General features: G+C 35.6%; 1 protein-coding gene across 3 annotated transcripts in view; it reads left to right on the plus strand.

Moving 5' to 3' along the window:
- The window catches only part of skap2 (src kinase associated phosphoprotein 2), a 259416-nt gene extending 243877 nt beyond the window's left edge, over window positions 1–15539 (plus strand). For 2 of the 3 annotated variants that reach the window (XM_048613889.1, XM_048613874.1), the window contains exons 12-13: window positions 13791–13893; window positions 14934–15539. In XM_048613889.1, coding sequence (XP_048469846.1) covers window positions 13791–13883 — 93 coding nt within the window. In that variant the 3' untranslated portion in view covers window positions 13884–13893; window positions 14934–15539. The remainder of the gene's footprint in view (window positions 1–13790; window positions 13894–14933) is intronic. The other variant, XM_048613882.1, reaches the window with a different exon arrangement.
- Window positions 15540–17690: the final 2151 nt, after the last annotated feature.

Genomic DNA, 17690 nt, shown 5'->3' on the forward strand with positions numbered 1-17690 from the left:
GTACCAGTCAAGTGATATTCAATCACTCCTTAATTTATAAACAAATGCTGAAACAAGGTTATTTTATCAGTACTTTGTTTATTAATTAAACAAACGCATAGGAAAGAATAATTTGAAATTGTAAGGAATCTAAAAGCAAGGTAGCTGACAGCCCTTTTATGTACTCGCCTTACCTGAGTCCCCCCCTTGGAGTTAACAGTATTAAGAGCTTGGTAAATATTCCTCCATTCATTCCTATGCAGATTGCTGCTAAAGAGACATACTGGAGGGACTGATCTCCGTGAAGGTTGCTGAGTCACCAATGCCAGATAAATTATATCCTAGGTTATTAAAAGATGACAAGGAGGAAGTAGTGGGTGCTCTGAGGATTATTTTCAGTCCTCACTTGTAAAGATCAATTCTTTTTATATTTCTGTATTTTTGATTGTGAAATGAAATGGGCGAAGGCTGTTTTAAAAGCCAAGGATTACTTCACTTTTTAGAAGCAAGTTATCGGAAACTCATTTTAAGTGCTTTATACACAGCTGCTTGTTAGTGGGGAGAGCCTGGTACAGACAAACTTGAACCAGAGGGCTGTGTAAAAATGGAGGTGTGGCCAATATCAAGTAGCTAATTGGTTTGAGAAATGGTGACCAGTTGTCGATGACAAAGGCCGCCTCCTGCCTACAAATCTGTTATTGGCTCCTAGATAGCTGAACAGCTTGGAGATATGAATGTTCAGATCAGGAGACGTCAACCATTTAAAAAGGAAGTAGCTGCTTTTCCTCTGTTGTAAAAAGCATTTCAACCTTGAAGATAGCTAATTTATTTCCCCTAATCAATTTCTGTAAGCTGTGACTTTTATTTCATAAATCAAAAAACTTTACCTGAGAACCAGTCACCCTCTACCTCCAGCAAAGAGTGAAAGAATGTGGAGAGTGAAGATGAAGAGGCAGCATTCTAGTCAGCAAAAGGATCATCTCCACAGACAGTGCAGACAGAGTACCACTGAATTGCTTTCCCAGTTTTTCCCTTGCCCATAACATGTATGTTTGTTTCTGTCTGTCTGTATGTATGTGGAAAAGGAGAAGTTTTATAAATTATGAGTTTTAACGAGTAGATTTATATGTAGACAGTTCATAATGTTTATCTGTAGTTAGAATGAATTTATATGTAATAAGTAGTAACTCTTGTTAAGTACAAAAACTTGGTCCATACTTTCTGTCAACCTGTGTCTGAAAGATGGTGGTTTGGAAATTTTGCATACTTTTTAAATCTTTAACTTTTGTGATGACTTGAGCAATAGCAAGTCTTGATTTTCAGCATGCTATCCCAGTGATGTGTAACACATGAGAAATAATTGAGTTATCAGAAGATTGAAGGTCTGTGAACACTATAACATTTTTCCAAAGGGTGCATGGGATTGACTGAATATTATAGGCTGATCTCTCTGACTTTGGTAGGCAAGTTGTGAGAATCAATACTGAAAGATGTGATTCACTATTATTTGAAATGGCATGGATTAGTCCGGGATAGTCAGCATACTTTTGTTAAGGGAGATTTGTGTCTTATCAATTTAATTAAGTGTTTTCAGGAAGTAGCAAGGAGGATTGATGAGGATAGTGCAGTGGATACTGTCTGCATAGATTTTAATAAAATATATAACGAGGTCCCAGATGCCAAACTGGTTAGAAAAAAAATTAAAGCACGTGGGATATAGGGGAATGTAGTGAGACGGATTTAAAATTATCTTAATGACAGGAAACAAAGAGTATTTGATGGATGTTTTTATGAATGTAAAGGGGTTTCTGGTGGTATTCCACAGGGTTCAGTGTTGGGTCTCTTGCAGTTTGTGGTATATATTGATGATTTAGATTTAAATGTTGGAAGCAGAATTTGGAAGTTTGCTGATGGTACAAAAATTGGTCGGGTGCTGAAGAGGATGGCTGTAGATTGAAAAATGATATTCATGGTTTAGTGAAAGGGTGGAATTGTGGAAATCATTCTGGAGAAATCCAGGTCTATGCATTTGGAGAGGGCAAACAAAGCAAGAAGTACACGTTAATGGGAGGGTTGAAGGAAGTGAGACACCTTGATGTGCTTGTCCGCAGGTCCCCTGAAATAGCAGGAAATGTATGTAAGGGGATAAAGAAGGCATATTAAATGTTTTCCTTCAATGAACAACATATTGAATACTGTTGGAACAATATGAAATGCTGGTTAAACCTTGGTTAGAAATTTGCATACCATCTGGATTGCATACCGTTACAGGAAGGACGAAATTGCTGTAGAGACAGTACAGAGGAGATTTGTAAGAATGTTGTCAGGAAATGAAATTTCAGCTATGATGAAAAGTTGGATAGGCAAGAGTTGTTTTCCTTCGAACAAAGGAGGCCGATGGGTGACATAATTTAGGTGTACAAAATAATGAGGGGATAGGATAGAATTGATGGGGAAGACCTGCTTTGCCAAGTGGAGAGGTCAGTTACTAGGGGCCAGTGATTGGAGGTGATCAGTGGAAGGATCAAAGGGACATGAGGAGCATCTTCTTCATCCAGAGAGTGTGGAGTACCTGGAATTCACTGCATGATTTGGTGGTTGAAGCATAAACACTCAAGAAATTTTAGAAGGAACCTGAATCTTCACCTGGAAATCTGTAACCCGTAAGGCTATAGACCACCCGCTGGAAGGTAGAATTAGAATGGATGGCCAATTTATTCAATAAGCAGCAACACCATGTGCTGAATTGGCCTCTTTCTATGCCATCATTTTTCAATGATTCTAGGTATCCTGAGCAAAATTGACCTAATGAAGCATTTGAAAAGCTTACCATAGAAACATAGAAATAGGAGTAGGCTATTCAGCCTGTCGAGCTTGCCCAGCCATTCAATATGACCTGCTGGTTGAACACTTCAATGTTTATCACTCAGCTCATTCCCATAAGACGTTACTCCACCAATAATCAAAAATCTATAAATCTTTACCTTCAACATTCTCAAAGATTGAGCTTCCACACCCCTGTTTGGTACAGAATTCCAAGGATTCACAACCATCTCAGTAAAAAAAATTCACCTTACCTCAAACCTAAGTGACATCTCCTGATTTTTTACTTGTTTTTAGACTATTTCTAGACTCTCCGACTGGGAAACATCTTACCTGCATCTAACCTGCCTATCTCTTTAAGTATTTTATAAATTTTAATGAGATCACCTCTCCTTCTTTGAAACTCTAGAGAATCCAGACCAGTTTGCTTGATCTCTCTTCATAGTACAGTCTCAGGAATAAGTCTGGTGAACCTTTGCACTTTCTCTAAGGCAGTAATATCTTTCCTGAGATAAGGTCAGAAATCACACAACACCAGGCTACAGTCCAACAGGTTTATTTCAAATCACAAGCTTTTGGAGCTTCAGTCCTTCTTGAGGTGTTGAAGGGCTGAAGCTCTGAAAGTTTGTGTTTTCAAATAAACCTGTTGGACTATAACCTGGTGTCGTGTGATTTCTGACCTTGTCCACCCCAGTCCAACACTGGCATCTTCACATTTTTCCTGGGATAAGGAGACCAAAACTGCACACCATAGCCCAGATGTGTTCTCACCAAGCTCCTGTGTAATTGAAGCAGAATTTCATTTCTCCTGGAAATACATCCTTTTGCAATAAAGGCTAAGAGTCCATGAGCTGCCTTAACAGTTTGCTGCACCTGCAAGTTAGCCTTCAGTAACTTACAACAAGGATACCTAGGTCCTTTTGTACATCTACACTTTTCAACCTCTTTAAATAAATACTCTCCATATCTGTTTCTCCTACCAGAGTAGATAACCCCACATTTTTCCACGTTATATTCCATCGACAATGTTCTTGTCTATTCACCAAGTCTGTCCAAATCTTCCTGAAGCTACTTTATATCTTCCTCAGGAGACATATTCCTGCTTAGCTTTGTATCTGCAAATTTAAAAATATTACATTTGGTCCCAACCTCCAAACCACTGAAATGTATTATGAACAGCTGGGGCACAAGTACTGATTCTTGTGATACCCCACTCGTCACAGCCTTCATACATGACAATGACCCACTTATATCTGCTGTTTTCTGCCTGTTAGTCAATCATTAATCCAGGCTATTAATCCATTACCTGCTGTCCCATATGCTTTAATCTTTATGACCAGCTTCCTGTGGGGACGTTAAGAAAGATCTTCTGAAAAATCGAACTATTCAATGTTTATTAGCTCTCCTTATGTTCTTAATATGTTAGTAACAACTTTAAAAGACAGGTTTGTTAAATATGATTTCCCATTTGCAAATCATTATCAACAGGTATCTATTTATCCCAACCTTTATTATAGATTCCAGCATTTTCCCCGCTACTGATGTAAAGCTAACAAGTCTGTAGTTTCTGTTTTCTCTTACGTTCCCTTAAATCGGGGCTTCTAAGCCACAGGAATCATTCCAGAATCTGTAGAATTTTGGAAGATAATTATCAGTGTATTTACTCTCTTTATAGCCACCTCCTTCAATACTCTAGGATGAAGACCATCATATCCTGGGGCTTTATCAACCTCCAGCCCCATTTATTTCTTACAACCTTCTTACGCTAATTTCATTAATTTCTTCATTCCCCCCAAGCCACTTGGGTCTCAATAAAGTGAAAAAGTCACAAAGCACTAACGAGGATCTTGTTCAAACCCATAGCTGGCAATTCTAATCAAGTGAAGCTAATTTAAGTTTCCTACCATGTTTTCATTGTAACATTCTAAATATTAAAATTCCCATCTTTGTCCTATAAAATAGACCAATAGTGGTGAATTAAAATAAACAGGTGAGCATATATTAATATCTGAACAAAATAAGAAGAAAATTCTATATGTTAAGTAATTAAAATTATAAATGAAAACATTTTTAAAATATGAAAATGAGAATCAATAATTTGTTCAGTTTTTTCTGCTGTAAAAACAGCAGTTGAGAAAGCACTAATTTCCATCACTGCCTCCAAATAAAAATTCTGCTGTGAAGGCAGTTAGTTTGCTTCTGAATATTCATGCTGTTTGCAAGTTTCTTGAATCACTACTATCAGTGTTATGCTTTTAGTGCAATAGAACAGTGGTCTTATGGTGGTTGCCAGCAATAACACTGTTTTAGTAAATTCCTGGTCTGTGATGACTTGGCTCACTCTACTTCCATAACACTACTGAAATAGTTATGTTGTAATGCTTGCTTGCTTATATTCTGTACTTTTTTGTGGACATCTTGAGCTCACACTTTTTATACTAACCACGTTTTAAACAGTCCTGCTTCATCGTTGGGATCAGTGTGTGATGACCACTAATGTGGAGAAAATGTAATTTTAAATTGCAATTATTTTAATGACAACTAAGATACAGTGTTGTAGTGAAAAATCAAAATTTGGAGTAATCAATAGATTATATGAAATTTTTTGCACATATTCAACACTTTGAGTCTCAATAGAAACCGATAATAGTATGCAATAGATTAACAAACATGTAGTTTTGATCTGTTGGTGAGTTAATTTTAGCCCAGTTGGTAAATATCATGATGATGCAATATTTTTGGGTGACCATTAATCAAAAAGGGAAGAAAACGTTCATAGTTCCCGGTTCCTGAATGATTTTTGCTTTAAAATGTTAAAATGTTTCCAAGTGAAGATGATATGTTCTTGACGAAGACAGTCTGTCTCCCATTTGCCCACTCCTCCACCTTACTTGGTATTTGTTGCCTGCGTCAAGAATTCCAGTCCCTTGTATGACTTATGATGTTCGGTCTAGCAAAGGCAAACACATGCAGCAAAGACATTCTCTTGGAGTTTGCAATTTAATTGCTTTCAATAGAATTGCCTTTATTGTTACGTGTACTCAAATGCCATTGCTTTGGCACCATCTTAGGTACAGGGTACCTAGATGCAGATACTTTGTTACAGAATTGAAAGAGTTAAAAAAAAGACTAGCATATGAATACAAAGTTTTCAAAAGTACTCGCATTACTCAAAGTCCAGAATAAGAATAAAAAGTATCTTTAAAAAGTACTCAATTTATACTCCTTTTAACTGAGTCCATGCCTGCCGGGCTTCAGAACACGAGGCATCGCTGCCTCCGCATGCCAGGCTCTGGCCAGTGACATGCTTCCAGGACTCATCTCCCAGTCCAGCCTGGGCTCAGACTGCCTCCCACTCTGGGCTCCAGCTCGTGACTCGCCTCTGGGACTCGGACTGCCTCCCGCTTCAGCCAGCAAGTTGCCTCTAGGACTGGACTCCTCAAAGCATTGACTAACACCCATCCAACGCTTTAAATAGCCAGTCGTCCTCCACCAATGATATACAGTGACAGTAGTGTGTGCCATTCACAAGATGTACTGCAGTAAATCACCAGCGCTCCACAACATTGAGAGTTTGCCTACATGACTTGCAACAGTTCAAGAAGGCAGGTCAAACCACTTTCCCAAGGGTGATTGAGGATGGACAGTAAATGATGATCAAGCCTACATTCCCACAATTGAATAACAAAAAAAGGCCAAACCAGAAATTAAAAGGAAACAGTGTGAATTTGGGAAAGAACTTTGCTATACAAAAACGATAGTAAAGCGAGTTCTTATTCAGGTAGTTTTCCTATAACGCGTTAGTTGGGTTCTTGTGTGACCTCGCACTATCGAAATTCGCATTATAGGGAAATCACTATACCTGTACAGCAGAAAGTTCATTTATCCAAACAATATCCACTATTCATCAATCGCATCACAACCAATTTGCGTTAACGAAGCATACATTATAATGGAACTACCTGTACAAACTTTACTCTTTTCATTTTTATTAGATATATCATGCAGATTCTTCTGAATGACAGTAGTTCTCAGTTTGTTATCAAAATGATTAATTGTTTCAAAAATATACAATGTTGGAGTGAAATCTTTCCAACTCTTGAATGACATGGGCAATGGCATGAAAGTTAAGAGAATTGTGAGAGATCACCAGTAGGGATTGCCCCACCATCGAGAGCAGAAAGTCCAATTCCCAATAAACTGTTGAACGGCACGATGAGATTCACGCTAGTGAGTGGTGAGAGGCCTGTTTGCATGTTAAAGCATTCATTAACAACCTCATTATGATATGGTCTTGCCTCATTGAATATGCAGTTTCCCGTTCTCCTGTCCACCAAATAGAAACTAGATCAAGACAGTTCTAGATATAAAAGTCAGAGCAGTTACCTGGCAACTCCAGCTTGCTGCTTGCTCCTCCAACTTTCCATTAGTCACCCACATCTCGACACACTGCATTGTGTGGTGATCCCATGAATCCCTATTCAACAGGACCTTCAGCCCCCTGTCAGTAAAGCAAGGTGCCAACTGCAGACACCCAGCAGTTAAACGGATGCACAGCAGGCTTTTTAAGGTAATGGCTGTGCCAGAAATAATGAGATATCCCAGGAGTGGCCCATACTTCTGTCTATGGCAACTGGGAGAATATGATGAGCAGGGCACCCACGTGGCGTGGTGCACAGCTAATGTGATAGGTTTGGGAACATTGAGAAAGCCCAAAAGGGCTCAAGGAGAGAAACCTTCCAAGCAACTCAAATTGATTCATTGTCAATTTCTGGTAAATTCAGCTCATGATTTTGTATGGCCCTGAAAATTGTAAGAACTCATTTCCTCATACATTTCTTTCAGGAATTAGGCAAAAGATTGGGGCATTCTAATACATTTTATTTTAAATGGTGACTATATAATGCTGTGGAATAATTGTTACTGCTACTGTTTATGCATCATTGCTACTTTTTTTTTCACTACCACCTTAGTTTATAGCATTTCATTAAAATTCTGTAAACAACAGCCATTCTTACGTTGTGGAATGTGTTAGCAGGAACAGGATTTAGCATTTACTCCTTGCTTGAAATGTTTTATTTTGAATAGCTGTGCAAGCAATTCACTGAAAAATTGGAAATGTGTAACAGTAATCATGTAATAAAAACATAATCAAAATATTCTTTCAGTTAAATGTGTGTGAAGAACCAAGTGAGACCTGTTTTGTTTGTATTATTGGAGAATATAGCATCACTGAACTGTACTGTCACATTTTGTGTATATTTCTGTGCTGTTGTATTTGTTACCCTAAATCTGTTTACTTTTCTACCATCTGGTCCATGTTGCGGATGTTTCTTAATTTGTTTTTGCAAAATCATCTAATTTATTATGTTAATAGGGAAAATGCTGCTAAAATGTTTTTAATGAAAATTTTATTTTGAAGAGTTACTAATTTTGGTATTTGTATTAAATTTCACACATCAGTATCAATACATTGTGAAAATAGGGGACGGAGAATGCTTTCTAATGCAACAGTTGAAATGCTTGTAAAATTAATGCATACTTGCAGTAGCAATAAAAGTAATGTAATCTTATATGGTAAAGTTATTCGCAGATCTAATGACCAACATGTCAAGTACCATGGGGTTGATCTTCCCATACCTTCTAATGCCATGTCTTTTTGGTAGAATAAAAGAGAAAATATACCCACTAATGAGAGTAAAATGTATATATCAAGTCAAAAAGTTGTGTATGTAGAGTTCCAGAGTGTAAATTGTTCTCACATCATTAAGTGACTGGAAAGTTATATCAATGCTGTTGGATAACTGCATTCTTTTTTAGCTTAGCATTTTTTAACAAAGGAATTGACCATCCAACAGTCTGTAACAATGTCTTCAGGGACCTTGCATACATTTCACAATCTGCCATGCCATAAGATAGCATATTGTGTACTGAATTTGAGGGAAAGATATTTCAGAAAATGTAATATTTAGTAGGAGTGCCAACTTTTGTCAATACACAAACTGTAGATGTTATGAAAATAGTTTTATTTTCTGTTTGTTCATTTCTTAGCCTGGTTTTTTTTTTTTTTAAAAAATCATTGACCTTCATGTCAGACATGACAAACTTGTAACTTTACTCATGTGCTTGATCAGGTTACTGGTTGTGAAAAATTACATTGTACCTTTGGGTTATCACCTATAAGAGTAATACTTGAGGGACCTAATTCATGTCGTGTCACCTTGGATTATCTGTTCTTTGGATCCGAAAATGCTGGTCAAGTTTCAAATTTCATCTCTTTAGGATGCTGTTAGTCATAATGGTTGAAAAGTAGAAAATCATCCGTATAATGCCAAAGACTAAAAAGATGCTGTGGGTTATTTTATATTGTCTCTAATTGCATTAAAATATTCTTAAAATCATGTCATCAAATAATACTAACCAAAAAGAATATTGGAATGTTAAAGTCTGATTTTCTTTTGGCATTCTTGCTAGTGAAGGGGTAAGATTCTAAAAGCTGGGTATTTGGTGCATTAATGTATACCCTGTTAACGGGGTATCATATTAAAATGTCAGTTGTCATTTCCTGTTTTACGCCACCAGTATGTAAACACTTTTAAACATTGAACTCTTTTTTTAAATTAATTGAAAATTCGATAAGTGCTTATGTGTAAAAGGGCCCTGTCATAAGCTAACTACAAACTGCCAATGTAGTGAAGTATTAGAATACTTTTATAATTGCCAATTCCATTCAAGAGATTATTCAGCAATGGACTGCATTCCATAGACAGATTAATTTCAGAACACCATAAAAACATTAACATAATGCTACTGACCACAGGAATCATTTATATTTTCAGTTGTTATCATACGTAACAAACCGTCATGTTTTCACTGTCTAAAATGTGATACCCAGGTGCCAATGGGAAATAAAAACAGTTCACGAATTTGAGATAACAAGGTGTAGAGCTGGATGAACACAGCAATCCAAGCAGCATCAGAGGAGGAGGAAAGCTGACATTTCGGGCCTAGACCCTTCTTCAGAACATCATCTTCCTACTATCTCTGAAACAATTTTAACCCCGTTCACAAATTTGAGTTATTTTCTTCTTTAGTTTATACAAAAACTACAATAAGTTTACTTAAGTGCCAGTTTGTAATATACAGTATAATTCTTAACAGCAAGTTGCTAAACATCTGTCTTTTTTCAAAAGCCAAATGCTTCACCCACAATCACTTTTTGGTTTTTTTTTCAAGAAGAGGTGAACTCCCAATTAATGGCATGATTTTCAACCTGCTACTAGTTCGACATGCAGTAATCACTTCTGTCTAGTATTATTTTGTTTGTGTATTGATGCTGGAAGCAGCATTACATCCTTGGATAGCTGAGATCACCACATGAATCTAAAAAGCTTTGTGGCAGCAATTACCTAAGCCTTGTCAGACGTTGGCAAAAGAAACCTTTTGCCTGTAGCAGAGGTGATTGTATAATTTCATTCTACTTATTGGATTAAGAGAAAATGTTTTTGTGCTTTATAAACTGATATCACATCTTTTATAAAGAAGCTATAGTTTCATGGATATTGAGATGGCGTTAATTTTTATATTTTTAAAAATATAGTTTTCCTAAATGCATAACTGTGTGTGTGCCTCTGTTTTTTATGATAACATCAAGGTTTTATACATTGACAAATGCCAGATGGCTGACTTGTACATACCTGAATTGAAGCATGCTGTCTGGAGATCAGAATTGGGGTTTGCACTTCTTACAGAACACTATGCATAGGCTATTAAATATCTTTTGCTTTACGAAGGAAATACATTGATTTGACCTGTTGCACACCTTTAATTTACAATGCAAGATCTTCCAAATAGCCCCAATAAGGTGCATTATCAAAAGCACTGGGGGTGTCTCCAACTAATAACAAAATGCCACCTGCAAGTGGCTTATTTTTGAAAAACCCTCCTTATTTTAATGTTTGCATTTTGTACAGGAGAAAGTCAAGATTTACAGAGATTGCAAATTAATTTACTGTTGTCCATCACTTTTATTTATATCTCGCAATCGATTCTCTTATTTAAATTCCATTCTGTACATTTCAAACTATTAAATATATGCTTCAAGTGTCATGTACGGATGCTGAATATTTCTCAAAGCTTATAATATTTTTCTTCCACTTTCTGGAATTGAAATCTGTTGAAATTTGGGACTTCAGTGAAGTATTAATTTTTCTTAATATTTTGGAGTTAAAAGAATAGGTTTGGATGATATTTCTTGTTGTGCTAAACTTATTTGCTTTTTAAACATTTTCAATGTTTACAAACTGACACATACAGTACAACACTACAAAATTACCAAGTATCTGTCCAGAAGAATTTTAAACCAAATTTGTATAATTTGCACTATAAATTAAAACAAAACTGATTGATTTTAATCTGTGAATGCTCATTTTATATATTTTGTAAAACAAAACTGGGAGAATTATTCAACTTTAACAAAATGGAACAAACAGTACTATAATCACAATACTATAATCATGAATAATATTCCCTGCCTAGGATATATTTATTAAAATTCAAAATATGGATTTAATTGGCTTAATTTGAATTTTATTTTGCTCCAAGGGCTCATGCCTTGAATGGTGATGATAAAGCATAAGATTGAATGGAGTAATTTGTAATGCTTCTTTCTGCCTGAATATCTTACTTTAGGGCTGTGAGAACACACAATTAGCCTGCAGGAATAAGAACCTTTGGAAGTCTGCAATTACCTGTGCCCTTGTTTTTTCCACTAGTAGAATGTTTAAGTAAAACCACTGGGTTTTTTTCAGATTTCTGTGCTATTCATCAAAACTGTCCTTAAAAAAAAAAAACTGCCTTAAAGGAAAGTTAAACATATAATCAAGACAGCATGGTTTGACTAGTTCTATGTATACAAATTCAAAAAAACAAAAGCTTGTAGGAAATATAAATATGCATCTCACTTTAATTTAGCAAGCAGAGTATAGCATCTTGTGAAAAATTGAGTTTTTGAACTTCTAATCTGACAATACTTCTGAAAATATTTCAACTTTTGTAAGTTTTGTTTTACAAAAGTATTGTTAGATGATATTTATGTATTTCATATGTCTCTTCCTGGATACACAGTAATCTGTAATAATCTGTTAGTTAACTTGTAAACAGGTTTTTTTAAATGTGTGGATAACTAAATGACCAAACTGCTTGATTAAAATTGAATCAGAGATAGTAGGAACTGCAGATGCTGGAGAATCCGAGACAACAAGGTGCAGAGCTGGATGAACACAGCAGGCCAAGCAGCATCGTAGGAGCAGAAAGGCTGACGTTTCGGGCCTAGACCCTTCATCAGAAATCAATTGATTAAAATGGCATGTACATTCTATGTAATACAGAAAAACAAGTTCTCCAATATTTTCTTTCTGTAAAATCTGAATGTAACTTACCATATTTCACGATAGAGCCAATTTTAAGATAAATATACCACACTAAATTAATTTTTGTAAATACATGAAATATCGTACTCTTGACGGCACAGGCTGAAAATTTCTCAGCTCTTGTATATTATGTTTTTACCATTTTGTTGTAGTTAGTTTAAGTTTCTGACCTGTTCATTGAAAAAGTAATTTAAAAAACATTAAATGTGAAATAAAGCTGAGTTTTCCACATCTGAGTTGAGCCTGGGTAGTTTGAAAACCAAGTTCTATTCTTTACTACTGTATCAACCATTTTGGCATTGAGGGAGTTTAAATGAAAGTAATGTGTAAAAGATGTGTTGGTCCTAATTGTTCATCAAATCATTTCCCCTTTCAATAGATTTTCATAGCATTTTAAGTTAATGTACTCTTGTAGATAAAGTTACACTTATATTTCCCCAAACCTTCTACTGGTTTGTCATCAGTCTGTTAAATAATTTATATGACGTTATTTCAAAATGTAGATATAATTCAGCTTTAAAGCTAACATTAATTTCTCTGTCGGAATTGAATATAAATGTAAATCAATGTTCATGCTTCAAATTTTCAAAAAGAATGTTTTTACTGATCGATTGGAATACAGTTCACCTTTGCTTTTTAAGAAATAATGTTACAACTTTTAGCACCTGTGCTGCTGTTAAAAACAGTGCTGATTATTTTTTCTCTGATCAAAATGCTCATGATAAAACATGTTTAAAAATAACATGCCACAACAGTTCAGCTATTCTCTTGGGACTACTTTTTTCTATATTGGAAATGATTTTTTCAAATCACATGGTAGAAGTGATGGGTTTTCAACACCTTTTGCATTTATTTTTAAAGTTGAAATCTATTTTCCCTGCAAGTTTCAATAATTTTCCCAGTGTTGGGAGTTTTGGTATACGTACATAATGAATTGTGAATACGCAAACCTCCGTGCATAATGGTATTTTGATGCAGGATCGTAGTTTTGCAGATTTTGACGATAATAAGCAAAACAGTTTAAAACATCTAACGTTGACTTTGTTGAGTATAAAATGGTATAGCTTCTAAAAACATAACAAACAAAATAATGGGAATGGTTCATTTCTGTGATGGTGTTTTCTCAGTATGTTTTTGTCTAGCATCCAAATATCTAATAAACCTATTTTTAATTTCAGTACTTCCACAAGTAAAATAACAAAGCACTGTGATACTATTTCAAAAATTCCAATTATTTTCACACTTTAAATTATAATAGAATTTCAAAATAAATGTCTACCATGTTACATTATATTTTTCCATTAATTCAAACACATATTCGATTGTGGCATAATGCATGACAGTTTGCAAAAGAATCCATGTAATAGCAAGTTGGATTATTCTAAATGTTCAGTGTCTCGATGTTTTATAGCTGTTATGCCTTTTTGAGTCAATTTTTTGGTGTTTGATATAATGTAAAACTATATTTAAGTTTGCTGTAATAGTACGATGCTATATTCTGTGAAACTATCATGTTTAATCTTCACAATTATACTGATGTTATGTTTGTTATTTTAGGAATATAATTCACATGGGTGGTGGATAGGACAAATGAAGGAAAATATTGGCTTGGTGCCCAAAGACTACCTAATGGAGATGTACGACATTTGAGAAGGTCTGGGTAAGTACATTTTAATTGAATCACTGTATAATAGACCATAAGTACCTTATTCCCATATCATTTATATATAAAGCATTCTTGTCAAGGTGCCATCCTGTAGTATTAAAATAGTTTTTGGGTGTTTGCATATTTCAGAGACAGACTTCAGTATCTTTCTGGGAGTAAACTGTAAAAAATATCCCATGGAATTATTGACCAAATGAGGGGGAAAATGCTTTTGGTCTATTTCTGAGTTTCATTGATTTTATGCACTTCTTGCTGTGAATAAATGTGAATATTTCATGTCACATATTCATGAAAAGTAACTTAATGAAGAAATACCCTATCTGTAATTCATAAATTATGACACTCAGTGCAAATTGACCATTTTACAATAAAGCTAACTCCTACAACATTTGAACTGAAACATCTTTTTTCTCCTTTAATGTACAGTATATAGAGAGCAATGTATATTTCATAAATATTCACACAAGTACTGATTGCTGGGTTTTTTCTAGAAAATTTAAGTTACTGATTAACTTACTAATTAGATCTCATGGCATTTTTTTTTCCATTAGTAAACTATTTAGTGGGAAACAAAATTAACATGAGTTGGATGTACCTATTACATTAAAAGTCAAGCACAATAAGTGATGTTGAGAAATAATTTTATAAATTTTTAGAAGCAATCAAATATACAAAGAAATGAGTGGTGGTGGTTTGTTGTGGAGACTTACTCTGGCTTGGTGGAGCAAAATGCTCACTGATTCAACAGTGGTGAATTTAGAGCAAAAAATTAAAATAACAATTGGATGCAAGTGTTATAGAAGTTCCAGAAGAAGTGATAGTTGATAAATAAGTTATTATAATTTTTTTGCTGAAGAGATTGAAATGAATCAAATAACTACCACTTTGATAATGGAGTTCACTAACATAATAAGGATATTGTAAGAAAACACTAGATGGCAGTAGTTTTCTACATACTTCATAATTATTTATTCAATCCTTTCTTTTGTCTGCTCCCCCCGCCCCCAACCACCCCCTACTCCCTTCCCTTGCAGGCAGCCATCTACCTACAATGATGTTCTATTATACATGAAGGGATTTTAAATCTGGATTGAAGGCCCTGCAAAGCTTGTCTGTCCTTAGCCAGGAGAGGGAGTTCTCACCCACTACTATGGCACTAGCTGTTTCCCAATTTATTTTATCACAAAGATAACATCATCTTATTAACAATATAATCTATCCTCTTGCCACAGATGTGAAAATCAAGAAGCAGCTAAGTGCTTAATTAAATTATTTCCTCATTATTGTAATTATCTTTCATCATTTCATTGATGTATTATTTCTATTTTTCTGTGCTTGTGCATCACTATGAACTCTAGCTGCATGAGACTTCACACTGGCTTTGTGTAACATCTTTACTGAATATTTAGCCAGTATATTTTCATTGCTTCCAAGCCTTGCTATTACAAGTTAATTAATTGTAAACAAACTCAAAATGGAAAGTGAGAGTGATATTCCTTTGCTCCCTCTCTTGTCCCGTGTGTGCCTTCAAGTAACTGTAAGCACTGTTTTCTGTCTTGTCTGTTTCACTTTATTGAATCTTGTTCTAATGTTCCAGTCTGCAAATTTTAAGGTTCAAATAAAGTTTAATTGTGTGCAAACTGTTGTTATGCTAATAATTTAAATGCCTGCTGTGTAACTAATGAAATTACTGTGTTATGATTAATTTGGAAACTGGTATGTTGATTGTAGTAATTGAACACAACAAGGTGAAGTAAATGATTATGATACCATATGCCTTGTTAATCTGAAATTTAAAGAGGTTGAACTTTATCTTGCAGAGTTTATTTTTAAATCTTGTGGTTTTTCAAAGACAAATATTGTTTTGCTAAGTTACAATTTGTTCAAAAAATCAGCAGGATTTTACTGCCAGTGTAATTGGTCTGAAAATCTCTTTCAACTTTTACCATAAATGTTGAATGTACGATGAGCACAAACAATTTACACTGTTGTTCCTTAGCATTATGATTAACTCATATATAATAATTTTGAAATGCTTTTGTTCATAAATGTTTTAACTCATCATGAGGCCTTGTTCTGTGAAATAGTTCTACTTGTATGATTACACCATCCTTGTAAATGAAGAATTTTCTCAAAAATTATTACTGCATCAGCAAATGGGATTGATATATATAGCTGCTCACAATAATTTATGTGTATCAAGAACATTTATTTCAGTTGGAAACTCTCCCAGTTGTGCTAATGGTTAAGCTTTATTAGTAGATTTCAAAATTTTGAGTGAAACTTACATTTTAAAATATATTCTGTGCTATTGAAAACCAGGATGCAAATGTTATGAACGATGCATAAGTAAAGCTATGCAGGATTCTATATTCATTTTGCAGAAACATTGGGCTGAACTTAATGGCCACAGTGTTGGCCCTTTCCACGAGCAAAAAGCTGATGAAAAGCCTACTGCAACCATTTTTGCGAGCCCCAGTGTGATTAAATGTCACTGATGCTGCAATTAAATCATTGCCATTGATGATCCCAGGCCTGTAGAGATGAAGACCCTGCCTTCCAGAACTGTCAACCAGTGACAGGCTCCGCAGATCTTTAGTGCCAGCAGTGGTCAGTACTAGGACTGCAGAAGGTCCCTCAGGGGCAGTCATGAAGGAGACCACAGAAGAGAAGCAAATAGGTCAACTAGCAGGGAGTAGTTAAGCTGTTTACAAGAGAGAATAGATGAGATGGTTAGTGTGGAAGATGAGGGTGGCTACTTCAGCAATGAGTGGCTGTTATGGCAGGCACAAGGTGCCTAATCAAGGGGGAACCACCTCAGCCTGTAGAGAGAGCTTGCCAGGTGAGCAGTAGAGTATCAGTGACAGCCGGATAAGATGCTTAAGAGGCAACTGGCTTCCATTAGCCTCTTGGCAAGAAGGTTGTACTCAACTTGCCACTGCATTCTTGCCTAATCATATGCTCCCATCCATCATCCAACCTGCTCTAAGGGGTGAATTAAATTCTGACATTTTCTTCAATGCTCACATTTCTGGTGTTACTGAGTAAATTAACCAATGGGGGAGGAGTGTCAGGCTTAATTCAAGTCCGGAATGTAATAGAATATTCTCCATTTGCCTGGATGAGTGCAGCTCCAACAACACACAAGCACCACACCCTCTGGGACACAGCAGCCCACTTTATTGGTACCCCATCTACTACCTCAAATTTTCACTATTTTCATTACCACTACTTCAGTGCTAAGACCATGTGGATCATATAGAAGATGCGTGGCAGCAATTCACCATGTTTCTTTCTACAACAAACTCCAAACTCCTGAACTCTTCCACCCAGAAGAACTAAGACAGCAGATGCAAGTCAGCACTGCTTCTTGCAAGTTCCTGTCCAAACCACATACTTTTTTGATTTGGAACTAGAAAACCTAGCACCCCTTTCCTTAACAGCACCATGTATATGCCTGCACCACATTGACTGCAGTGGTTCAAGAAGGCAGCTCACCACTATCTTCTTGAGGTCAACTATGCATCAGCAATAAATGTAGGCCTTGCCTGCAATACTAAATTCCATTAATGAAGTTGAGGGGGGGGGGACATTTAATTATTTTCCCCTTATGAATATATCACCAAAAGGTAGGTAGAAATTTTTTTGAACAAATCATGCATCACTTTTTTGTTTTTCAGCATGTTTATATAAAGCAGACCCAGAAGCAATTAAACCTGCCAGTGAACAGTTTTTTATATAAGGTGCATTAAAGTCAAAGGATAATAACAAAGATAAAATGCACCACAGAA

The sequence above is a fragment of the Rhincodon typus genome, chromosome 2 (genome assembly GCF_021869965.1).
Source record: "Rhincodon typus isolate 14 chromosome 2, sRhiTyp1.1, whole genome shotgun sequence".
Lineage (NCBI taxonomy): Eukaryota > Metazoa > Chordata > Chondrichthyes > Orectolobiformes > Rhincodontidae > Rhincodon > Rhincodon typus.